A 26,295-nucleotide genomic window follows, 5' to 3' on the forward strand; every position below is an offset into this window, starting at 1 on the left:
GCTGTGGATAAATGATCGACCATCAGGACGGGATGTCTTGTTGCTTCATTATTATTCTCACAATTGTTCTTACTATTGGGGTGATGCAGTGTACTAAAAGACAAACATTTGAATCATGAATTGTGTATAAATACCACTATTCAGAACATAACACACTTAAAATGTAAAAAAGTATTTATTATGTTGATTGTTGTGGATATATCTCTTCTCCTTACAATTTAGTTTCAGGACAATAAACAACAACAACAACAGCAAAAAACATAATAAAATAATAATACAGAATTAGAATTACAGTCATTTCCATGCATACACCCTTATATTGGGGGGGATCATAAATAATAATAATAGAATTACAAACATAAGGATTGCCTTTAATACTTGCTGTTGCTGAACTTACCAGTTGATTCTCTATTTTTAATAATCTTTCAAACTGTTGTTTTGGCCACTTCCAATGTTTCTGCTATCTCTCTGATCGTTTTTGTTGTTGTTCAAGACAACAACTCTCAAAAGTATTTATCTCCATGCTTTTTATCTGCTTGATCAGTCAAAGAGTAATGAAGGGACATGCCACACATGACCATACTTGTTTCAACACTTTAGGCTGCATAGTTCCTGAAATGCAGAGAAGAGACCCACATCATCCCCAGAGGACAAAAATGTGTGCATAGTATAAGCTTATATATAGCTTTTTAACTTTTGTGCTTTTTTGTGGCTTAAATATTGTGAATGTAGAGTATTAATAAACCCAAACTAACCTAGACTGTATGTGTGCTGGAAGTTATCAACCTATATATGCACATGCATGTCTTCAGGTTTTAGGTTGAGCTCAGAGAAAGGTTCCCTAAAAAAACAGCAGTAGAAGTACACAAACTCCATGTGTGAGGAAAGTCCCTGCCCAAAAGAGACTAGTGAAGTAACATTTTAAACTGTTTAATCAAACTGAAGTTCTGTGTACATGCTCTAAACTTTACTTAAACTACAGGACAGTACTTCTTTAAAAAAAAAAAAAACGAGTATTTAATGGATTTGATGCCTTTGACACAATGTTCAAGTTTAGATCAGATCTGTTTGACAAACTTTCATAGGTGAAAATTACGGCAAAGACAATTTCTAGTAGTAAATACAAAATATAATTTAAAGATGATAATTTAGTGACTTGATGTGGAATAAAAACATTTTAAAATCACTTTATTATTTATTATTTGATTACATTTTACCTCCAAAAGTTATTGGTAGCTGAAGTTGTGAAATAAAAGTACAGAGTGTAAAAGTTAATACAACATTAAGTACAAAGAGTAATTCATTCTCTTCAAGTACTTTAAGTTGTGTTAAAGTACAATACTTGAGTAATTGTACTTAGTTACTTTTCCACCTCTGCTGAAAGCGAAGAGTAAGAAATGATTTCTCGTGCTGCACCGCCACCTAGCGGCCGGAGCTGAAGCTGCACCAACACAAACCCCGTTCCGTGGATCCAGGCCTGTTTTATTGACGCAGCCTCCATCGTGTGATCCCGACCGGGTTTTACTGGACCGTCACCGTCCAGTGGGCGTCTCCGACACCGGCTCGGCTCCGTAACAGCCAGTCAGCGGCAGACAGACAGTGTGCAAGTCATCCTGACTGCAGCAGACTCTCAGGAGCGTGTGCTGCGCTGTTGTTTGCTAACAGGCTCCATTAGCAGCCAGAGGGAAACATTAGTCCAACCTGTTAGCTGCCCGCCGAGAACCACATGGATCCTCAGATCAGCAACACCGAGGCGAAGATGTTGTTGAACCACGCCAAGACCCTCAGGCTGCACACCGGGAATTTAGTGAACAGGAGCCGGCTGAAAAAGAAATGTCCGGGCTCCCCCAGCGAGGAGGTGAGACCACAAGTAGCAGTCCGGTGAGGAACCACGGAGTTAGCCGATTAGCTTAGCATGGGAGACCACTTCAGGCTGCCTGGCTCAATATTTAACCATCAGACGACAACACAGCATAAGAGCAGATATAAAAAGAAGCTACGAACATGTAGTTTCTAGTTACAGGAGGGGGTCTGAGCTACATGTGTAATAGGTTCAGTAGGTGTTTGTATCAAAAACCACTGGACCAGCCTCAGGTGGATGGTTTACAGACAGTTGCTGGACATTAGTGATGGTTTCATGTTGTGTTATAACTCAGTACTGAGATCACACAGCTGATCTACATCACATCAGACAGGTGCACTGTTTGTTTTCAGGTTAACACCAAGATGAGGAAGTAAAGCAGCAGGCCAGACCTCACAGTGCAGACACAGGCTTTTTAAATCTACATAATCCACATAAAACAACCAGTGATCAGTTGTTTTTAATGAAAGTAAGTGTTGTGTTTAAAGTCAGTAATCAGTGGTAAACACTGTTTTCTTCAGATCACCTGTCATGTCCTGTCATCTATAAAACACACACATATTTCATGAAGTCTTTGCAAACCTGCAAAATAGTTACTTTTATCTGTCATAACAAGCAGCACACATTTGGCATTTTGCTTAATAAAACATAAAGAGCTGATTAACAGTGTAGGTGATCATTCATTTTTTGTTGACTTAGACCAGTTGTATCAAGGTGTGGCAGCAGTTTTTGTGAAAGAGTTAACAGATCTCTCATTTGTAAGAAATCAAGGTTGTAACGCGGTTACTACTATGCTGTCTGTGCCCACCATACCTACAGGAAGTCCAAAGTTTGTTTTGTCGTTTTTAATAGTTGATGATGAACAAAGGTCATCGTTTGCCACTGTTTGATTTTCAAAATAATGACGATGCAGAAAATATGACTTGAGCTTGGCTCAGATATTACTATTTGTAAATGTATGGTTTGAAAGAGATAATAATAAATATACCAGGACAGTATATAACAGGAGTTGAAATCATCCTGTTTCTGTCTCTTTACACGTGTGTAAATGATGCTCACATCATTACAATTACTGTTACGTCTCTACATGAAACATGAACACTGAATTAAAGCAGAAGTCTGTAAAGGTGACGTTCAGCCTCAACATACCTGCCTAAGTCAGCCTTGCCCGCTGGGATTTGTTTGACTTTTTCTGCTGTTACACAAACATTTCTTGTCGGGGTACGTCTTAAACTGCTGATGCTCCTTTTCTTTTCTAAATACTGACATCCACATCCAATGTGTGTCTTTATCCTATATTAGCAGCGTTAATGTGACTATTCTCGTTTTCTGTTTTCAGCTTCAAGACTGCATTCAGGCTACGCTGAGCGACTGGATTTCTGCAACAAAGCCGCCATGCAAGGTGAGGAGAGGTGTACAGTTTTCTTGATGTTTTGTTGGGATCAATGTTGATAGGGGTTCCTCAGTCTCTCCTACCTTATCAAACCAAAGCAGACACCAGTTTGCCTGCTTCTAGTGACACTGAGAAATGAACCTAGTGATGTTTGCAGTGATGGTCACTAAAAGCCAGAGCCGCATTCCAGCGCTTGGGAAAGTAAAATAACTGTAGTGATGGACATCAAAGGATGCCTGTAGGCTTACTGAAAAGAAGCTGTCATGACAAATGTTCATGCAGTGCTGGCTGCCAAAGGCTCTACTCCATTTGTCTTTCTGTTAGGATGGGGATGGGTGGGGGTGGGGGCACAAAAACTTTTTTTCCAGGATGCTTTCTCTGTCAACTGTGGTGGTACTTCTGGAAAGTGATAATCAGATGATATGTGTTTTAAATCAAACTAAGATTAAAAAATAATAATAATAATAATAAATTAAAAATGAAAAGGCAGCAGGATCCAACGCAGTGAACCATCATTCCTGCTGAACCCTCTCCTGCTCTGGCTGTTTTGTTGTCTCAGCTAATCTGCTTCAGCTCTTATCACCACGCCCACTGGACTCCAATAGAGATGGGGGAGGTCTGAAAGAGTTGAACCGGTAGTCTCTTGACATCTAGCAAACACTAAGACACAACCCCCATAGGGAAATGTGGAGACTGGGAAGTTTGAGTCATGGGTTCTGAGCTTTGTTCAGACTGCAAACAGAAAAATGCTGATCGTTTGTAACGTGCCTCTGTTAAGCCCCTGTCATACTTCCACTGCATTATGAAAATGGGATGGAAATTTATCGTGGTCCTCATGTCTAAATGAAAAACGCTAATCCTAAACGCATTTACATAGAAGTCACCATGGTAGTTTTTCTAGGTCAGACATTTCCGTATCACTTAGAACACAACTGTTAGTTTAACACAGAGACAGCAGCACATTGTTACAGGTACACAGAAGAAAGTAAAGCACCTTGTGTACACTTTAAAATTAATGAATTACATTAGAGACAACTGCTAGTTTCATTTTAACCAGTGAAACAACAATCACCTCCACACTAAAAGAAAGCTGCTACCCGAATGCTGTGTACACTGAGTAGTCGTTCAAATCTTATCACCTCTTATTCATACTCTTTATCAAATGTGCTCACAAAGCCCTCATTTAGTTAATGCTCTTAACTGTTCTTTCTCATTTCTAAAATATGTTTTAAAAGTAATTTTAAAAAGAAGAAGAGTCACAGCATCACTCATTCATCCTCTTTCAGCTCCCTGTGAGGGGGGAAACAAAAAAACTTACAAGTTACAAGTTACAAAGTTACACCAAGTGATAATGTTTTTCTTATCATGCAGGATTTTCCAGATACACTGGATTGCTCTATACCACAGGCAACAGATGTAATCACACCTGAAGAGAGGGAGGAGGTGAAGGTTTCAGGTCGGTACTGGTTTTGTTTTGTCATCTGCAAGAACAATAAATGAATTAAGAATGCTCTGTTTTCATGCTCTTTACTAGTCCAGGTGTTGTCTAGATAGACATTTGGTTTACACAGCTAAACTCACACTTGATGAACCAGATTTTCTTTTATTCTCCAGTAGCGCAGTGCGATGCTGTGATTTCCTGTCGTGCATTAAACAAGAGAGGAGCTGTTCAAACAGATTCCATTCACATAATGTCAGGATTTAGGTTTATTTTCCTCACCAAAGTTAAAATCAAATCATATGTAAATGGAATCTGTGAATTTGGTGGAATTCAGATTATCTTAAAACTATTGATCAAGACGCTACACAACAGCTGCGATGATCTGTTAATGTTGGCCTCGTTTTGCAGTAAAGCTCTTCCTGTGTGAAGCGGTTCAGTCCTCTATCAGAGATGCTGTGGAGCTGGGTGAGTTTCTTCACTTTCACTCTGATTAAAACATTACTCACAGTTTATATGACATTTTTTATGTTGAATTTTACTCATGGTACAACCTTGTTTGTCTCTCTTGCTTAGCCTGCCAGACGCTGGCCGTGTCCCAGATTGACTCTGTAATCATAGCGCCACCTGGGCCATTGGAGGGTGACAGCCAAACTTTGGCTCACCTTCAGCCAGCCTGGGAGGAGCTGGAAGCCCTGGTTAGGAGCCAGCGAATTGCTGCCATTGGCACTTCTGACCTGGACAAGGATCTGCTGGAACAGCTCTACAACTGGGCTGAGGTCAGTGGGAATGTTGTGAATGTGAACATTCATTTGTTTGATCATATGCAACATTGATGGCATCTTTTAAAAATATGTCCAAGTGCAAAACATTTTGGACTTTTAAAGCTTTTATTTGAGCGTTCAGAGACACAGGATTCACAGATTCATTCTCTATGTTGAACCGAATGAACCCGGTCAGTCATTGACTATGTTCTTTCTCCTTTCTCTTTCTCGCCAGGTGAAGCCCAGCAGCAACCAGGTGAACCTGGCCTCCTGCTGTGTGATGCCTCCTGACCTGACAGCCTTTGCTAAAGAGTTTGACATCCAGCTGCTCACACACAACGATCCCAAAGGTAAAAGATTTTTTTTTGCTTTTGCCAAAACGCAGAGGTGAAAAGTAACTAAGTGTACTTTCTCAAGTACTTCCATCGTCTGCTGCTTCATACTTACATACATGTATACATAGTACATGATAATACAACAAAATGCAGAATAAAGACAATAAAACATCAAGAATTACAGTATAATCCAATTATGCAATATTGAATGATGTGCTCCGTTAAGTTGCATATAGTAGCTTTAAGTAACATTTTGATTGTTTATTTATTTATTTAGTATTTCTACACTGTGGTATTTATATCTAACTAAATGATCTTGGTACATCTTCCACCTTTTTTAAATTGAAATTTTGTATTTGTGGTTACACATCAAGTATTCTTAGTCCTTTGTAAAACATCTGGTGTTTTTTATTTTTCTTATTATGAACAGATGCTGTAAAAAGACCAAAATCACCAGTCTTAATATTTAACTATGAAATGTCTGTGCAGACTTCTGCCATAACGAGGGCAGTACAGTATCCTACGGTACATATACGTATGCACTACTGCTGCCGTAAATACTTTCCACCATTTCTTCTCCATTATTCACAAGTACCTGTGGATTCCCTAAAACTCTTCCTGTCTCGGTTTCTTGTTTGCATCTTCAGAGCTGATGTCAGCAGCCACCTTTCAGGAGGTGGTGCAGGAGGGAACGCAGGACCTAAACATTGCTGACTGGCGGCTGGAGTGGGTCCTGCGATACTCGGTTATTGTCAAGAGCAGGGGCATCATTAAGTCTAAAGGCTACCTTGTCAGCGCGAAGAAGGCAAGCCCATAGCACATCCAACGGAGGAGCAGAAACAGGGATGAAGCCATTTTCCTCTTTTCCATTCACATACACAAACCACATGCAAATCAACAGCTCTGAATAATGGATGCTGAAAATCACCACTGAGTCTTGAAGTCGTTTTATCAGATGCAGGTGCTCATGACCATTGTTTTAGTAAGATCAAATATAGGAGATAAACATGCAAGATCAACGCCAGTGTCAGTTTTGGGAGAAAAGACTGTGAAAGTGAGAGTTTCTGAGCTAGTGGATGCCGCTGTGATGAGTTCACTGACAGTGGCTGTTGGAATGATGGAAACTGTTGGTTGCTCAACTTTGAACCTTGTTCCGATATGAAGTGCCTCTCATCTTTTGGTCCATCTGTCCTCACACCTGCTTTGTCTCCACTGTGTCTGAGAATCAAGCTTTAAATACACCAGTGTGAATGAATTGATTATGAGTAGTAGTAGGTTCAAAAAGAAAAGGGTAGAAATTTATTATTTTAGTAGATGATCATTTCAAACATTTTAAAAGGAGAAACGCATCTAGTGTGAAAAATATGATGCTATTAATGTAATTTCCTGCTGTATATAACAGCATTCTCATTCCTTAATTGACAAAAATGATGCACTAAGTCAGACCCAATACCAGGAGAGTTTTACTTCATTACAAAGGCTGAATTAGACCTTGACTGGTAAAGCCAACAACCATGTGAATATAAATAATTTTATTTTATCATGCTGTTTTCTACACGTGCTGTATTTGACAGTGCATTGAAATGTTTACCCTTCCAAGCTCATGAGATTAATTTGAGTGTTTGGGATACAGCAAATGTTTTGAGATTGACATAAGTAGTAGGCTGATGCCTTCTATATTTGTAAAGGCACTGGAAAATTTGTCAAATCTGAGAAAGTTTTTATTTATGAATCATAGTTGTTTTTTTTGTTTTTTTTTGTTCTATTCAGACAGGGTCCAGTAAAGTAGTATCCCATGAAGATAAATTCTCTGTTGTATTATAAACATATTTAATGTTGTCATATCTGTATATCATGAATTGGCTTTAATAAAATGTTGAAACATGTGTTTGTACTGTAAACACTGGTGTAAGATATTCAAGATTTTAAAATAGACTCGTGTGTTTAAAACCAACTTTCTTTGACTGTTGTTCACACTTTTTCACGCTCATTCGAACCAGGTTTACTAAACTCACAAAGCCCTAATTTAGTTCTGGGTTGAGTCTTAAGTACTAACAAACGACCTGCAGCAGTTGCAGCTTCACAAGGAACTGAACAGATTTTCTACTTATGCAATTTGGGTTTAGGGTTATTTATCTACAGACACTTATTGTACACTACATTTAAAAGGAAACTTGGTTTAAAACATTTATTTGAGAGTTATAGGCCTTTATGTGTAGAATTTATAGACTTCCTAAAGTAAGTAATTATTATTATTAATATAAATTAATTTTAAGACTAAAGTACATAAATAATGCGATCACTAAAATAAGTTGAAGCTTATTCATAATTTTGAGTCACAGCTCTGCGTTCGACTGCTCGGCCTGTCTCTTACTCAGACGAGTTTATCGACTGATCGAGTCTGACCTTCAGACCGGAAGTGAAACAACACCGTGCAAGATGGTGGCCACCAGGAGAGGAGTACGCGTGTACTCCCCATCTAAAACAGAGTCCTCTGATGTCCAGGTACGTGCGGAAAACACATTATATTTAGGCAGTAAATGCTCAGAGATCACGAAAAGCTTCATATAAGTAATAATGACGCATGTTACGTGGTATTTAAAGGGCTGGTGCAGCGGCTCTCAGGCTCACGTGGGCACCATCAGTGTCCGTCTGCTCAGTTTATAAACGTTTGTGTGTTTGTGAGAAAAACACGACAAAACAAGACACATGAACACACGACAAGGATCATCTCACAGTGATAATCTCACAGCTTGTTCGGCTTCAGTGAGGGTTTGAATCGCTGGGTTAGTTTGGTTTTTAAAGATCTGTTCACATCAGATCGAAATCAGAAACAGCAGGCTAAATTTAAATAAGTGCTAAATAAGAACGTTTTACTCACTTTTTTACAACCTGTATTTTACTAGAAGAACTAAAACTTAGACTTTACTGAATGGCAAAACAAAACACATGCAACCAACATTAGATACATTTAAATCACGACAACACTAGAACATCCAGGTGGACTTTAATGCCACAAACAGGGCAGAGGACACGTGAAAGGAGGCCCTGATCTTTGGATCTTTTCATAATATTTGTGCACAATAATAAACATCTGTTGCTAGAGTCTTTTTTATTAACTGTGTCTTGTGTCTGCTCCGCAGGCAACACCTTCCACTGCTCGAAGAACAAGGAGGACTGCTAAAGAAGCAGACGGTCTTACCCAGGATGCAGAGACCAGTAGCCAGCCTAACAAATGTGAAGAAGGACCTCCAACATCTTCTCCGACCTCCTCAGTAAAAAGATGCACCAGAGCTTCCAGACTCCACAGTCCAGAGCTGCCCTCCACACCAGTGGGCTCAACGCACGAAGCAGACATGTCAGACCTGGAGTCCTGCTGCTCTGCGGTGTCAGACATTGAGCCATTAGTGACCCGCATCAGGGGCAGGAAGAGACAACCCCGTACAGTCGGTCAGGAAGAGGAGGATATATCTGAGGTGGAGTCATGCTCGTCTGCAGTGTCTGCATCGAAAGCTGTTCGGAGTAGTCGCCGGAGCACAAGGAAGAAGACGCTTCCTGAAAGTCCTGACTCAGCTTGTGTTGAGAAGGAAGATGTCAAGGCCGACCAGGTGCTGGAGACAGAGTCCTGTAGCTCTGTCGTGTCAGAATCCAAGAGAGTCACTCGAAGTCAGAGAAAATCTGCTCGTACCAGATCATCTGCAAAACAACTAACCGAGGACTCCGAGGTCTCTGATGCAGACAGCTGCATGTCCAGTGTCTCAGGGGCTGACATTTCTAGGTCTGCATATCGCAGAGCCACAAGATCCGTCAGGCGAACTGGTCCCATCCCCATGCACCTAGATGAGCCTTTGGAAAGCTGTCAGTCCCCAGCAACGCCAGGACGTCGTACCAGGGCAGCAAGAGGGAAGCCAGCAGCTAGTGCTGATGTCAGTGAGCCCCAGTCTTGTGAGTCTGAAGGATTTGAGTCTGGGCCCACTTATAGTATGGCCACTCGTAGGCGGACCAAGACCGCAAGTTCCAAAGTCATGGATTCAGAGTCTGAGCTGACAGATGGGCATTCCCCAGCTGGCAGCCCATGCTCTGTACAAGGCAGAGGGACGCCCTGCAGCAGCCGCACAGGCTCAGGTAACAGTAGCCGAGGTACTCGGGCCTCCAGGCGCACAGTGAAGGATCTTAGCGTGGTAGTGGAAAAAGTTGGGGAGCCAAGTGAAGAGGACAGCTCTCTAAATGACTCTAGGTTAGAAAGTACAGTGATCGCTATGGACGCAGACTGCACATTGTTGGAGGAAGAAAAGGAAGTAAATGTTATTTCAGAAGGAGAATCCCATGTTTCCTCCTTAATATCAGACATGGCTGGCTGTGAAGAAGCAGCTGGTCGTGAGCCAGCAGTGATCACTAAAGACCAGCAGGAGGAGCTGTCCACTGAAAATAATGACAGGGACACCTCAGAGATGGAGGTGATGCAGGAAATAATCCCGTCATCAAAGCCGACAAAACCCTGCCAATCAGTTACTGTAACAATATGTGACAAGGCTTCTGAAATCACCGAAGAGAAGGTTGAAGCTGTGGAAGTCGCTGATGTGGATGCCCACTCATCACAGGGAGATAAGGCTCAGCCCAGTGTGGTGGAGAAAATGGAAGTCAGCACACTGAATACAGATGATGAGCAGGTGGCTGATTCCAGTGAGCTCCAAAGTGAATCCATTCGGGTGACATCTAAACAGCAGCATAAAATCACAGTGGACTGTGACTCTGAACAGCAGCCTAAAGATGTCATTGTTCAAAATGCAAAAGTGATCAGCCTGCTGGAGAGTAGTGATGATGAAGATGAGTATGACGAAGAGGAGGAGGAGGTGGATGGTTCTGAAGAGGAGGATGTGGAATACAGGGAGGGTGAAAGAGGAATACTGTCAAAGAAATCAGAATCAGCATCTACATCAGTTGAAAGACTGTTTATGATTGACACCCGGCCCGGGCAAGAAGCTGATGAACAATACTACAAGGAGAGGTCAAGAGAGCAGGAAGAGGAAGCTGAACAGGAGGCACAAGATGAGGAGTTTGTAGATGAGGAGGGGGATGATGATGACGATGATGACGAAGATGCAGAAATTCTCTACTCAAGTAGAAATCCTCTGTCGTAAGTATACGGTTTTCTTTCAATATATCTTGTCCTGGTTCTGGCACCAAGACATAAATCACAAAATAGGTCACAAATGTGTAGTTTCATACACACATGTAGTTTTCAATCCTATTTGACCTGTGGAAGGGGTCAATAATAAAGCTGGTTCTACAGCTAAATGGATCCCAGAGGACAGGCCTGCTGTTATTCTTTGTATGTTCTAATAAATACCAACACCAGCAGTGTTTTAGTCTTTCTCCCACAACTCGTTCTGACTTCAGTGACGTCTGTGGCATAAAAGGAAAAAATGTTTCTCAGTCTTCAGCTGTCAGTACATCACTGACTGACTGAATGAATGATCAACTCAGTTTTGATCATTCAATAAGACTTATTTAGAAAAACAGAAATCTCCTTCAAAAACAGTTAAATCTCAGGTCAGAGGTCAGGGTATCTCTGACTGATGAAGGTCAAAGTGACCTAACTTCGTTAGACGAAGTGGTAATCCAGAATATTATCTGTGGAGCACACATAAACAGGAGAGCCACACTCTTCAGACACATCATTATTACATATTATTGTGACTGCGTGCAGAGGTGAGGAATGAGACATATCTGCTTCTCCTGAGGAATTTGTGCCAATTTGTTTCAGGAAAGAGTTGTCCAGCCGTATTGACCCCGGCATCAGAGTGAAGGCGCTCGGGGGTTTATACATCAATTTTGATGGCAGCAAATCAAAACCTGTCTCCGGTTCACTGCTAAAACGAAAGGAAAAGAAGATCCAAGATGAGGTAAATAAGAGATTGATTTTTCCCTTTTGAAGAGGATCTGTGAAACAGAATAGATAATGAACTTTGTAGTTATGCAAGGATGAGTAAATCCAATATCATCTGAGACAGTGATTCTCTCCAATCTTCTTTGACTTTGGACTTCTGTCTTTGAGCAGTCGAGTGTTGATAAGAGTTTAGTGCTTTGCAGTGATGACATTTTTGCTGTTGTCCACAGGTGATGAAGAAGAGTGTGATTGGACCAGACTTTGAAAAGAAGGATGCCGTGCCTCCATACAGTGAATCCAAACAAGCCTTAAAATTGAAGCGCCGAGTAGGTTTCACAAACTTATGCTGTGATCTGGAGTTTCTGTGTCACCACCTACTAAAGTTTTGTCACATATGTCATTTGTGAAGCCAGTTAGGATGCAAAACAACATGCCAACAAATCACCAAAACTCTAAATTGTACTAATCAGAAATACTGTTTCTTAGTTTAATTTTCTAATACAGTACTAGTGCAATAACATAAGTCATTTTGTTTGATAGGAGGAGAGAGGGAAGTCCACAGGAGATGGCTGGTTTAATATGAAAGCCCCTGAGATCTCTCAGGAGCTGAAAGGAGATCTCCAAGTCTTGAAGATGAGAGGCTCCGTGGATCCCAAGAGATTCTACAAGAAGAACGATAGAGATGGCTTTCCCAAGTATTTTCAGGTCAGTTAAAAAAAGACTCAAATCTTCATAGTTATACATCTTTATTTTTATTAGTATTTATATTATATATTTTTGTTTCCTTGCAAAGGATTTGTAGGCTGAAAAAAGAAGCTATAAATATAGAGCAGACTGCAACATTCACAGGAATTCAAACTGTGTACTGTATTTACATGTCGGTGTGTGATACAGATTGGGACAGTGGTGGACAGTGCAGTCGACTTCTATCATTCCCGTGTTCCTAAGAAGGAGAGGAAGAGAACCATGGTGGAGGAGCTGCTGCATGATGCTGAATTCAGACAGTAAGTTGAAATCTATAGTATCACCTGATGTAGTTGATCATGTTAAATCTCTGGAACAAGGATTTGAAAATCTAATAAACCCAAATTTTATTCTACTGAAAAAACATTTTGCATATTGTGGTAACAACGCAAATGTGAGTGCAAAGTTAGTGATGTACAAACAAATATGGACTGGGCCCCTCTTCCTGTTCTCACCTTTCTCTCATCTACTTGTAGTTTTTAAATAGGGGAACACATTTCAAAGTCTTTACAATCACAATGTTTATAACATTGGTCAAAATACAGCAGGAACCCATGGAACCCATGTAAATCCATTGCTTTTAATAATAGAAACCTATTAGGTCAGATCATACAGAGTAGCACACTGTCCATGTGGACAGTGTAAACCTTTCTACACCAGGTTACATGTTATACTTTAGCCTAGCTCCAAAAAGTATTTGCTGTGTTTTTGTAAAGTAACACTGGTAGATGACCAAAATCTATGTGCATCAATTTGGAAGGTGCAAACATAAAATCGACTTTTTTCCTTTCAGGAACAACAAGAAGAAATACCAGAATATTATGATAGAGAAAGCAGCACAGGGAGCTGGCAGGAGGAACAAGAAGAAGAATAAATTCCATAAGAAGTGAATCTGAGGACTTGTTGTGATCAACACTGAGTTTGAGTGGGTTTCATAGATGCTGATATTATAAACTTCAGTGCTTCAGCAGGATGTGGGTTGTTGTCATCAGCGACTGGAGTATAGAAAATATTTTTGTGACTTGAATATGACCACGTGGAACTGAATCATGCTCACTGAAGAGCCTTAATCTCAAAACATGGATTGAGTTGATTTGTCTCTGCAGATGATATGTTGATTCAGTAAGTGAAATATTAAAGAGTCAGTACTTTCTACTATTATCAGTAAATATGGTCTATATGCTTATATTTACAACTGAGACATCTTTTAAACCAAAAGCACTTTTTTTTTTTTAATCTACACATGGAATGACTACTCCAGGTTCTTTTTGACTGACACCAATATTTATAACACTAAATGTGAAAAAACAACTTGTCCTGTAAGATAAAACATCACCATCATTTAGGACCAAAAAATAAACATTTACATACAGCTGCCAAGGTCAAAAGATCACAATACATTTTAGACATATTTATAGTTACTGTTTTTTGGTAGTTGGGGAAACCCCAATTTATAAATAATGTAATACAAAATGGAATAGACTTAAATGTATGTTAATACACAAATAAAATGACAGAATGGCATCTTAATATGAAACTAATGCAGTCTGGGGATGAGTAAGCAGGGCTATTAAAAGCACACCACCTGTGAATACAAGTACATGGAGCTACGTAAAAAAAAAAAAAACTTAATCATCTTCTATTGTCTTGTTTATTTGGTTTCTGGTGAACTAGTTGAAGTTTTCTCACAGAAAGTTGACACATGGTCATTCTGTAAGTGACGGGGTATTTGATCTTCCAGCTTTGAGTTGAGATGGATGTTTTGTCAGTCTGAGATCCTGGCTGCTCATATCATTTAACTGTAGCCACTGTACTGCCTCCAGTAGACTATCTATAACTATCTGTGAATAGGTCTAATAACGCAATGGCACCTCATCTTATTATTTATATGAAAATGTGTTATTCAGCTGCTATAGTAAGATGAAGCCTATAGAGAGCTGAAGTGTTCTTTAAAGAGCAGATAACACCTGTGTCAGGAGTGTGTGTACAAACACATTTCAGCATATCTGAATGACTGCCTTAATTTATGTTAAGGTTACATTTCTTTGCCTCCTGTTCTTTCATTCAGGATTTTACTTTTGTTCTTCCACTCTCTTAAATCTCTTCAGTCTTTTGGAGCTGCTGGCTCCCAGCAGTAGCTCTTGGCTACATTCTTGTCTCTCTTTTGTGTTGTGAGAGATGAGCCCTTAACAGCTGCAGCTTACATCCACCATGTATCCTTCCCACACACAAACAAAATGTTGCTTCTTTATAGCCGAGCCAATGTCACACACAGCTTTACAGAAATTAGACAATGTCTCTTTTTGGTTTTACCATCAGGGCGTTAAAAAAACAAAACAAAACAGCCCAGCTGATGGGTGGGAGGGAAGCGGTGCTGCGATTCTTTTGAACACAACCCCTGCAAATTTCCTGCCTTTTCAAAGAGGCAGACAACGACAAACATGGCTCAGCAGGTGGTTGGGAAGGTTTGAAATTGAAATAAACATTAGAGGGAGATAAATGAAAATACATATGTGTGAGACGGCTGAATGATACAATTAGGAGGTAAGAATTAATGTGTGTTCATTCATTTCTATAAACAACATAAGGCAGTGTTTGATGCAGCTCACAGGTCTGTGCATTTTATCAAGTTGCTGGTTTAACAACTGAAAGGCTTCAAATATTTGGCACATTTTTTAGTCCAAACAGAAAGTTAAAGGTCAAAGCTCACTTGATGACCCCTGGTGTTTCTGTGAGTCTGCAGAATCCGCTGGACTCGGCGGTGGATCTCCCAGTAAGATGGACTGGTCTGACTGGTTTGGAGCCTGAGGGACACAAACACACACAGAGAATATTTGACATTTTTGCTTGAAAAGTAATTAGTTATTAATTGATATTAATGAATCTTCTAATGATAAAACTTAATTGTTTCTGCTTTAAATTTCATTACTATCAAGATCTTTTACTTTTGCCCACTAGTCTGTGCTCTAACCTAACGTAAGTCAAATGAGCTGCTGCAATGCTAAAAGTACCTGGACACAAGCCTTAGTGTGTCCAGCTGTGTTCAAATGAACGTTCATTTTGTGCAAAATATTTATTACAAAATATAATTTCACAGTTAACAGAAATGTGTGTGCATTCAAACTACTACTGCAAAAATGTGCTCCATCAGTATAGTATTAATGTTTTCAAGTTGGCCACAGGCAGTTGTGAAATAGCAGGTAGACAGAAGTGAACAGTAATAAATTCAAGCATTGCCTCTTAGCCACGTCTATTTGTTGGGCGCAGAGGGGTGATGACTGGTGGACCGCCTGACTGGTGTCTTGGCCTAGCTCGCAGAGTGAGAATGGAAGCTTTTCATCTGTAATCACATAAACTCACTACCTGCTTCAAAAAATCATCAAGGACAAATCGTCCAGAGACATGAATAGACTGAGACTTCGGGACTTAGGGGGCAAACGTTGCCACTGGCATCTGTCATTTTCTTTATAGATCAGAGATTCTGTGGTAAGACGTGCCCCTCTCCCTGTCGGAGGGAATCTACAAAGGCCTGCTCTAATCTCCCACCCTGCAACTCCTGTCGCGTTTTCAATTGAGGGAAAAGTATCATTCATTTCCTACAATTTACTTTGCAGTTTAAGATTGTCTATTGATTTTAATGTTTACTTATGGACTGAGCAGACGGGAAGGGAAGAGAAACAAAAACAAAATGGAATATTGGTCCCATCGGTGTGTTCAACTCACAGCTGCTGTGATCGATGACAAGGTCTCTCTGAATGTATTAAAGCGTGCATCGGGTCAAATGCATCAGACTCGAGCTGAAACACAAATCAATACCATTTTCCTCTTTGTTTTCCCTTCTCTCTGCCTCCTCTCTCAGTAATGAACAAACATGACAAGACATCAGCTTCTGTAATTTAAGAGGTGGAGGAGAATTCATCCTGCCTGTCGAGTATGATCAAAATTAAAGACTGGATGTGTATGAGTGCATGCACACATACACAGAAAGTAGCATCGCTGTAGGACAAATGTGTCATTGGACTGCTATATATTTGCTCTATATTTCTACAGGTGTTTCTTTAGCTTTTAAAATCTTGCGAGTGAACACCCAGATGAATCAGGAAAGATTTAGGGCAAATGATTGTGCTCGTTCTTGCTTTGGCATGAGGAAAAAATCAGCTGGTTTTGCAGCTAAATAAGACAAATTGAGGATTCGGAGGTGATACGGAGTGCTGGACTAATGCAGATCTAATAACATTACATAAAATAATTAAAAATAAACGCTACATATAGGGTCTTGCTACTCACCTTCAAGATGTAGACATCAGATTTACCATGTTATGTTACATTAAAGACGATGAATGCTACTTCATTGTCAAGGTCAGGTTGAGGGGAAGGTCTTTACCTTTCTCTCAGGGAATGGCTGCTGAGATTCAGAGGACTTCTGGAGTTTGACACAACCAGGGTAGATTGAGCTGAGGCAGCGCCTCTCACAGGGCTTATGGTCTGCTCTTTATGTCTGGACTGTGTCTCTGGAGATTCCCGGACCTTCACCTGAAAGAGGTCACAGGGCAACAGGGTGTAAAGTGTAGCGCTAGAGGCTCGAAATCAATCCACACGTTCCCTCGCCCTGCTCCACTACACTCCACATCACTCTGCCCAACCCATCAGGTAGTCATTGTTTTATTACTGTTTAGAATAAATGAGAATCTCCAAAACGTATAAATCAAGCAAAAATATCAGAATTTCTCACTTAAACTTGGCCGGATGTTTAACGACAGTGGGTCACATGAGGTTTAAATTCTAATTTCATTGACTGTGTAAATGATATGAATGAAAGTAAAGAGATGCTAAAATAAAAGTAGGTTCCTGTATCTGTAGCTTTAAAATGTTATAGCTATGACTTACTCTGGTTGTCCTCGGTCTGTAACTCCCCAGGAGTGAAGAGTCTACAATGACAAAAACACATCAGAGGTTTATAAAACAGAAAACTCACTATTCTGTACAGATATAATTTTAACTTTTCCTGCATTACAGATCTGTATATACATGCAATAGTTCTGAACTGTTTATCAATCCACCAGTGAAAATGAAAATGAGTACAGAAACAACTGAACAAACCAAACCTGATAACAATACACATATGTTCGTATATATAAACTGTATATATATGGTTCGACAGCTGCCAGACAGTATATATCAGCGCCACTATAGGGCTTCAGTGTCTTGTCCAAGAGGAACCAGGAATCGAACCACAAACCTTGGGATGCTAAGCCAGTCCTCTACCATTTGACCATATATGTACACACACATATACACATACATAATAACAAGGAAGTAATAAACACAACAAATCATTCAACCAATGGCAAACTTTTCAGGCTTGGGTGCAAACAATTCAAATCAGTCAATTTTTGTCCATTGCTCTGTCACAAAATTATTTCTGCAGCAGGTATCACATGGTCCTGGGTGCATGTTTTCCATTTATACATGTCAGTGATTGCCTACATTACCTGCATGATCAGCTGAGAAACTGACAGAGCGTTGATGAATGCTACCACTCTGGGGAGGGGAAGAAGGAGTTCCCACCCAAGACACATTACTGCAACGGGAGACCTGGCATAATACACGACAAAAAATAATTAGTTGTTTAACATAAACATAATTCTGCATACATAGTAGAACACCTACACAAATAGGTTGTGTGGAGACTCAGTGAGGAATAAATTCACTTTATATCCACATAACTTGAAGCCATCACACAATTTATCAACTTCAAACAGTAAATCATAAATGAAAACTACACCATGCATTTCAGTTTGTGCCAGATAAAAAAAAAACACAACAACGGAAGAACCCTTTGTGCTTGTTTTGTTACAGTATTTACAGTATCTTCATCTCACTGCCAAATCAGTTCAGCAAGAACATAAGATGAAAAAACAAGATTTATATAGAATAACCCTCTAACGTATCACTTACAACCAGAGTTCTGCTTATCTATAGCAACACGTTTCCCTCTACACACAAACCGCAAACCAGGAGTTTCTGACACATGCACTGATAATGCATTCACCATGGGGCTAAGCTACTTCATTAGGTATCTATTTGTTAATTGCAGCTTGACTCTCAATTACCAAGGTTAATTGTAGACAGAGCAATTTCCCCGAGGAAAACCACAGCAGGCAAAGTATGCTCCTCTCTTTAATAAAACCTCTGTTGTATTCTCGTAAATTCCATTCATGTGTGTGACAATAACAAACAACTGGGTACTTAATAATTCTTTTAATAACAGTGTGCTAGAGGATTTTGATATTCATACCTCAGGATTAGATTTGATGTAAATGAAGAGGAAGGAACACAGAGTGGAGCAGGGGAGGGAGTGACAGACTAGATGCTCTGTTCTTGTCCATGGACTTCACATTATTCCCCAAGGCTGCATGATCAGTAAATCACCCCCTTTTATATGCAAATCTCTCTAAGTGATATGGTCATAATTAAAGAGTTAAGAAATAACCGTGTTCCAGCTTAAATACAGACACAAACCCCTCTGTGAGGATAATAGGCCTTAGTACATGCATACATAGCAAAACATTTTCATGACGTCAAAATCCATTAACGGCTCAGGTAAAAAGATTAACACTGCTCTTATTATGCCCTCCACTTAATCTCCCTACAAGATTAACGTTAAATTTTGGGAAGGTCCCACTGAGGTTTACGCCACATCATTTCAGGATCCCATTAACTTTGTAACCCCTGTTCTCTGAGCACATGTATTTTTGGCATTAAACAAGCCAACTGTACCACCTTTTTTATCAACTGCTTTCAGTTTAGAGGAATATATGTGATGTTACTGACCAAGAAGGGTGGCTGGCTCTCTATCTCCTTCCTGAAGTGGTGAGGGCCCAGCTGGAGGTGGCTGAGCCTCTGCCTGGCGTCCTCTGAAAGCTGGCACATCTTGCGGTGAGTGTAGGGAGACAGAGCTCGTGTTGTTGAGGAAACTGTGGGCTGCTGGTAGCCAGTGTCCACAGAAACCCGTGGAGAAGTGTGTTTTCTTTCCTTCTTCTTTTTCAAAAGACTGCGGGCGCGTGGGAATGAAGGAGAGTGTCTAGATGATGATAATGGTTCAGAATTTGTAGCCTCAACATTTAGCTTTTCTTTTCCACTTTTCAAAGAGACGCATTTCCCATTAGGCTTTTCCGCTGAACTCTGACTGCATGGGGTTAAAGATGGTCTCACTGGAGAAAGACAGCAATTCTGGTGTGCAGGGTCAGAAGAGGAGAGAGAAACAGAAAGAGAAAAATGTCAAGCTGGTCTCACAGGTCTCCATTTTAAGAAGACACTTAATTTTGTCTCAACAATTTAGATTTCTCAGCAGACCACAATGTTGTTCTTATACAGAAGCGCAAATGCGTCAGCCATTTTAGCCATTAAGGCAGCTGCTCCCACTCCCTACATAGACTTGCTCTCCCTAGACAAAACCATTAAACCATTAGCTAAATCATTCAGCTTAAGTGTTACAACAACAACGGCTCTCGCAGTGAGCACTGCCATGGAGACAAGCTCTGCAGAATTACTTCAATAACTCTAATGGCCACTAACATCATTCTCCAATGCAATATCCCACTTCCTGCGGGTAATGCCAACCGGGGATAAATAAGTTAAGATAAAATGTTAATTGCATTTGATGGCCATCTCCAGTCTAATATGATAAAGAGGTATTACCTGGCTGTAAAACAAAGATAATCTAAATGCTAATTAGGGAAATCACACAACATTAAAATTATTTTTAAGAGAAACTAAATGATGAATAAATCCTCATTGAGGCTGGCATTTGAGAATGGTCTGATTTAATGGAATTAAGACAAGTATGCCCTTCTCTCTACACATGCTCCATCATTTTAGACTTCCTCTCAGCATTCTTTTCTTCGGTGGTGGATGGTCAGTCAGTCACTCTTACTAAATTTTGAAGGCTTCTGTGATGTGATTAGCTGTTATTTTCACAGTTGGCAGTGTGTAATAAAGACACTGTTGAACAAAACTTACTTCGTCAATATAATTAAAATAACTTTGGGATCACAAACAGGCCATTTAAATGAGAAGAATGACAATTTACTGAAAATAGACTAAATTTGGCAAGAGGTAGCTAGATGCCGCTAAAACCTGGGTGTACCTTCATTAACAGAGCTTTAGAGTACTTTTGGAAGTTGCTGTCTTTCTAAATCTATTAAAACAGGATTTGTTTTGTCAGATGGCGGGCAGACAGGCAGGCAGTCAGGGAAATGCCTATGCTGAGGATCCATTAGAAAAGAGAAAATGGAGAAATTCTACTGTCTGACAGCCACAGCGGTGCTCTGATCCAGACATCCCCCAAGGGGCCAGGAGAACACTCTGACAATCTGCCTGACTGTCAATGACATCCTATTTAAACAAATAGCTTAGCTTTACTGCACGTGGGAAATCCATGGTAGTGTTTTTGGTACAACATGCCAACTGCTGTGCGAAGGATCATGTGTTACTAACAGTTTGTGAAAGACTTTTATTCATCTTGTTTTTCAGCCCATCCGAGCATTCTCTTGCTCTGTCTGCTGAGATAACACACCTCACACGGTCAGATTCACACATGGCCATCAATAATACTTAAGTATAGGTAAAACTAAGGGTTATTTTCATTACCAGTTAATCAGCTTTCTCTAATTAACCACTTGATCAAAACTGGTTAGATAGAGAAAAATTCTCATTTCAATATTCTTCAGTACAGGGTGAGGTCATAAAATCGTTTGTTTTTTGTCTGACTAACAGTGCAAAACATAATATTCAAGTCACAATAACACAAGACAAAGACAAGCAATAAATCTTCACAGCTGAGAGACTGAGAGCAGTGAGTGTTTGGCATTTGTGCTTAAACAATGACTTAAACCATTAATCATTTGTCCAAAAAAACTATTATTTGTTGTTTTTCATGTTGGTTGACTAATTGATTAATCAACTAATTGTTTCAGCTATATACAGCATTGATGGAAACATAAAAACCTCCTTCATCTGCACAACTAAAGAAAGGCAGAGGCAAACAGAAAAAGAGAAAAGAGGCGAGAAATAAGTAAAATGTGATCTCATACAGCTAAGCACAGTTACATTTTAAAAGTCACAAGGACACAGTGTGACAGATACAGGTGACCCTGAGTCTCGATGGTTAACGTAAAAAAACTGTCTGACTGCTTCTGTGACAAAAATTGCGTTAACTCCCAGCTAGCTGGAGATGTGAGAGAAGCCTCGCTATCAGCATCACATATCTCCCTCCCTGTAATTACATTCATAAGGAGTGTACAGATACCCTTGAAACACTGCCACTATGGATAGATAGATGCAGTAGCCATGGCAACAAAAGAAGGTGGGTATGTATGGTGGAAACAGACAAATCTGATGGTGAGTGATACCACTCATTAGAACCCACTGGAGATGAATCTTCACTGTTGAACACTTATGCAGAGCTGTGATCAAACTCCAGACATTCTGAACTTTGAGGAAGGACGATAAACACACTGTTTATTTGACTTATGAGTGGCACGTTGATAGATTGTTTGAATTTTGACAAAGCTATTCTGAAAGACAAACAACTTGTGTTTATGAAAGGCAGGCCTCTATCAGTGCAGAAATATAACTCAGATAAACCAAGAGCACAACAATCCAACACAACAAATGTGAAAAACTGGACATGGGTGATTGCACACGTTACTATGACATGCAACGAAGGGCCACACTTACAGGTGAGGCTGGTCGGCTATCTCTCCAATGACACTCTTCTATGACTGACGTCGTGGCAAACTCCACTTTAGGGGAGATTCCCTGGAGAGAGAGACAAAATAGGAACAAACACAACACCTTTAACAAGGAGATAAAGACACAAGGATAGATAACAGTGCTGCTTCAACACTAATTTACAACCACAAATCTTTACTCTACACCTGGCTTGAGAATACCCAATTGGAGAAAAACGAAGCTCCAGTGATGTTTAAATAACAGGCCTTTTAGAAAGAGACATCTAAATTGCTATGTATGCATCAAACACACAAACACAAAAAGGGGAACAGTGTTTAGAAACATTCACACATGCCAGTTAGTGCCTCAGAAGATGAGTGCAGGATAGAAAAGCCACCCGCAGCCTTGAAGAGATGAGGTAGAGAGAGAAACTGATGATATAAGACGTTGAAAACCGAAAATGACAAGATGATGGGCAATTAAAAAGAGGGGAAGTTCTCAGTTTAGTTTTTTTTTTTTTTTGGTCTATAGCAAAGACAGATGACAGCCATATAAGAAAAATCACCTCTGAGGAAAATACTTCCCAATGTCTAAGACAAGACACTGCTTGTGAAATTGTTATCTTGGTGGTACCTGCCTGTCACATGCATGAAAATAAAAGTCACTGAGATTAGGAGGAAATTCATACAGAGAAAGCAACAATCTTCTCTAGTCTACAACTGACAGGTTTAATGTTGGTGCCAGTCAAACTGAATCACACAGTGAGCACAGTGTCCAACTGTTTCGACATGAGTTACATGTAAATGCATCAGCCAACAGGAAAATCCTCCACTTTAAAAAATTTAACAGTGTGCAGTTGTTCAGGTATCTCTGAAGGCATTAGTGATATAAGTTATGCCTTGGTCTTTACTTATCAAAAAGATGCAAACAGAAGTCACTCCTTAAATCTTTTTTGTGCGGTCGACATTGACACAGGTGATTTTCCTAATATCATAGACAAAAAATATCTAATATCTAATTCAGACCTAAACAAGATCTTTAAGCCTGGTAATTTCAACAATGAATTCACTCTTAAAAAACTAAAAAAATGTCTTATTACTACACCAGTCTCCCTGCCTTCCCAGCAGAGAAAAGGAAAGATCGGCAGGAGCTGGTCATAGCTGTTAGCTCCGACTCTACATGCTACAGTCAGCAGAGACCAGCCTCCTTCATGTGCCCTGATCCTTTACATCACACTCAGTAGCTGCAAAACCATGCCTCCTACAGTTTTTGCTCTGTTAAGAATACTCTCTTAAGTTGGTGAAGAGCAGATCTTACTGTAAATGTCTGCAGTGTTACATAAGGGCAGAACACACCTTTTTCTGTGTAATTGTACAAAATATAAATGGTCATAATAAATTACATATCAGCCGAGAAGAGTAATTTAAAAATTGTAGTTTTATCTTACTGTTAGCATATTATATATTCAGAATTTTTCCCTTCAGGAATTAATAAAGTTTATCTTATCTTACAACAAATCTTGTTTTTGCATGTGCAAAAACCAGCAACTTTGCTTGTCAGTTACTGTAGTGGTACAACATTATCCTTATCAGGATTGTTCTCACTTATCTTCCAGCAGAGTCTTGCTAATTAAGCCAACTTTATTTAAATTATTGTGAATTTCACGTTAATTACAACTAGAAATATTAAGGATTTTACAAAAACAGACGTGTCTTATAACTCACACTTACCGAAGAACTTTTGTTCTTCTACTTTCTTCGGAGCATTCTTACTTAGAAGTTTAATAAATATTGGACCAGGTGTTTGAAGAAATTTCATAAACAAGAAAATAAAATAAAAATGGGTGAAAACAGCTTACAGTGAAGGAAGAGGACTTCTTCATCAGTATTTCTCTCTCTGCAGCTCCTTCTCTATAGCTCAGTCTGCAACAGGGATACAGGAAATCTCTGCTGTTTTCCTCCATCGTGGCTAGGATCTCACCTTCTGAACACCATATGCAAAGAGACGGTAAACACAAACACACACGCACACACAAACAAAGTTAGGGATCCTGTTTTTGCAGTGTAATGACTGGATACAGTGGGGACTTAACATGCCCATATGGCATCATCAGAAAGCATACCTGGAGGCACCAACTGAATCAGCTCAAAAGATGTTGTGTCAGCTAAGAGGAAGTAAAGCACAAATAAACTATGAGCTAACGATCAGTATCACACTTAATAGCCTAGAATATAAGCTTGCATAGCAAAGAATTCAGGGCTTAGAGATGAGAAAGCAAATCCCAGATGGCTGTTTACCTTCAAGGAGGTCAGCCACATCAGCAGGGTCAACAACACCGGGGAAAGTCTGGTAAAACAGACACAGTGCAGACAAATCAATACTTATAACAAGATGGGACGGGCAGCTGGGTATCTAACTCAGCCAATCTCCCCAGGGAATAGAAGGCCTCTTTTTATCAGGAACTGGCACAATAATGTTCAGACTGAAGTACTGCTGATTTGAATCTTCAAACTTAATGCAAAAATTCAGCTCAGTTGCTTCCACAGCTTGTTACCACCTAAAAGGAGATGAGTAATTTTGACGGAAAGCCGCCCCAAGTGAATAAGTGCAGCTAAGCAAGAACAAAAAGCATAAACATATACATAAGGATTTATATGAAAAAAATGCTGCATGTCAAACCCTGCACTCTTCACCCGTGTTTCCTCTTCTCTTGACTAATAAACTATCAAATAAAAGGCATAAATGCCAAAAAACGTTATTATTCTCACCTTGACAAAGACCATTTTGTGGTGAAAAAGTAACGGAAAGACAGGGGGCAAACAGGGAGTCTTCTTGTATTGGCCCATGATGCACACACTGAGGTAGATATTGTTCTTTTTAGACAGAAGCACCCCTGGACATGTGACCTGCAAACAAATATTATAACTGTAAGAACTGTGAAGTAAAAGGACATATGATAGATAGATAGATAGATCGATAGATAGATAGATAGATAGATAGATTCTTCTCAGGCTTTCTGCAGTTTCTCATAGTTCTTACACAACCTGGAAGAATGCTTGGGGTCATTGTCTTGCAGTAAAATAAAATTATCCTCAATTAATCGTTGCCCAGAGGGAATGGCATGCCTCTTCAGTATGGAGTGGTATCCATGTTGTTTGAGGATGCCTTTCACACGATGCAGATCACCAATTTTTGTATTCAAGTTGGTGTGGTTGTTTTTGGACAAAGAGCAGCTGTAACCTGGCAAAATAATTTCCCTCTAGGATTAATAAAGTTATGTTAGTGCAGCTAAAGCCAAATCATCTTGCAATTGAGGTGCAGGCACTGTAAATATTGTCTTAACGTTCACATTATATGTTTAAAAGCACCACTAATGATTGTATTAACTAAAGGAAAATTGGTACAGAAAATATCTTGAAGGTGTCTGTGAAGAAAAATAAATCTATTAAGTTGTTAGCACAAAGTAGCATCGTAACAGGAAAACATGGGAAGTTAACCTAGCTTACATTAGCAACAAGTCTGTAACGTCACAACGTTAAAAACATGTTTATTTTAGTGTTTAGTAATTAGGCTGAGGTTTTATTTAGTGTTTTTCACGCCACATCTAAAGGTTTATACATATAAACTAGCGCAAGAGAACTTGTTTCAGCATAATTTAAGTTACTTAGCTAGCTAACTTAGATAATGTTGAGTTAACATTAAATGACAACACTGAGAAGGTTTCACACTATTATGGAAAACTAAAGATGAAGAGGTGACTTGGTGTAATTAGTTAATTGCATCTTTAACATTTAAACCATTTTTTCAGGATAACTTTAACTTTATTTTAAGTTGGATGCAGATGGTAAGTTTGGGGGAGAAGAGGATGTAGTTAGCTAATCTTTACCGTCGTACATATTATGTTAGCTTACGTCAACTAAGCTAACGTTGCGCAGTTTATATGTTTTGTATGAAAGCAGCAACACCACGACACACTTACTGCCTGAATGTCCAGATGTAGGGTGCATTTCAGAGACTTCTGGTGCACTTTAGAGGAGAGAAGCTGCTTCTTGTTAGAGGCCATTCATCCGATTTCCTGACGTCGTTGTCATGGCTGCAAACAGCAACGGAGCGGACGTGGAGTCACGTGACCGAG

General features: G+C 39.7%; 3 protein-coding genes across 5 annotated transcripts; 2 read left to right on the top strand and 1 right to left on the bottom strand.

Moving 5' to 3' along the window:
* Positions 1-1,465: 1,465 nt before the first annotated feature.
* On the top strand, positions 1,466-7,677 carry gclm (glutamate-cysteine ligase, modifier subunit). Its single transcript, XM_026344814.2, has 7 exons — positions 1,466-1,858; positions 3,201-3,263; positions 4,626-4,710; positions 5,104-5,160; positions 5,269-5,471; positions 5,692-5,806; positions 6,439-7,677. Exons 1-7 carry the CDS (start codon positions 1,727-1,729, stop codon positions 6,606-6,608), a joined length of 825 nt encoding a protein of 274 aa, XP_026200599.1. The 5' UTR covers positions 1,466-1,726; the 3' UTR covers positions 6,609-7,677.
* A 533-nt stretch (positions 7,678-8,210) lies between these two features.
* Positions 8,211-13,594, top strand: dnttip2 (deoxynucleotidyltransferase, terminal, interacting protein 2). The gene is made up of 7 exons (XM_026344810.1): positions 8,211-8,296; positions 8,935-10,928; positions 11,559-11,697; positions 11,912-12,007; positions 12,222-12,386; positions 12,576-12,685; positions 13,219-13,594. The coding sequence occupies exons 1-7, from the start codon at positions 8,231-8,233 to the stop codon at positions 13,313-13,315; spliced, it is 2,667 nt and encodes an 888-aa protein (XP_026200595.1). The 5' UTR covers positions 8,211-8,230; the 3' UTR covers positions 13,316-13,594.
* A 235-nt stretch (positions 13,595-13,829) lies between these two features.
* On the bottom strand, positions 13,830-26,268 carry spata6 (spermatogenesis associated 6). 3 transcript variants are annotated; one of them, XM_026344813.1, is made up of 12 exons: positions 26,140-26,268; positions 24,929-25,066; positions 24,458-24,506; positions 24,283-24,324; positions 24,019-24,143; positions 22,167-22,247; positions 19,260-19,658; positions 17,918-18,020; positions 17,313-17,353; positions 16,810-16,958; positions 16,149-16,222; positions 15,096-15,229 (listed from the first exon to the last, which is right to left on the bottom strand). In XM_026344813.1, exons 1-11 carry the CDS (start codon positions 26,221-26,223, stop codon positions 16,186-16,188), a joined length of 1,248 nt encoding a protein of 415 aa, XP_026200598.1. In that variant the 5' UTR covers positions 26,224-26,268; the 3' UTR covers positions 15,096-15,229; positions 16,149-16,185. The 3 variants fall into 3 exon arrangements, with proteins under 3 accessions (XP_026200597.1, XP_026200596.1, XP_026200598.1); XM_026344812.1 differs by lacking the exon at positions 16,149-16,222 and having other exon boundaries at positions 13,830-15,229; positions 24,019-24,140; XM_026344811.1 differs by lacking the exon at positions 16,149-16,222 and having other exon boundaries at positions 13,830-15,229.
* Positions 26,269-26,295: the final 27 nt, after the last annotated feature.

The sequence above is a fragment of the Anabas testudineus genome, chromosome 4 (genome assembly GCF_900324465.2).
Source record: "Anabas testudineus chromosome 4, fAnaTes1.2, whole genome shotgun sequence".
Classification (NCBI taxonomy): Eukaryota; Metazoa; Chordata; class Actinopteri; order Anabantiformes; family Anabantidae; genus Anabas; species Anabas testudineus.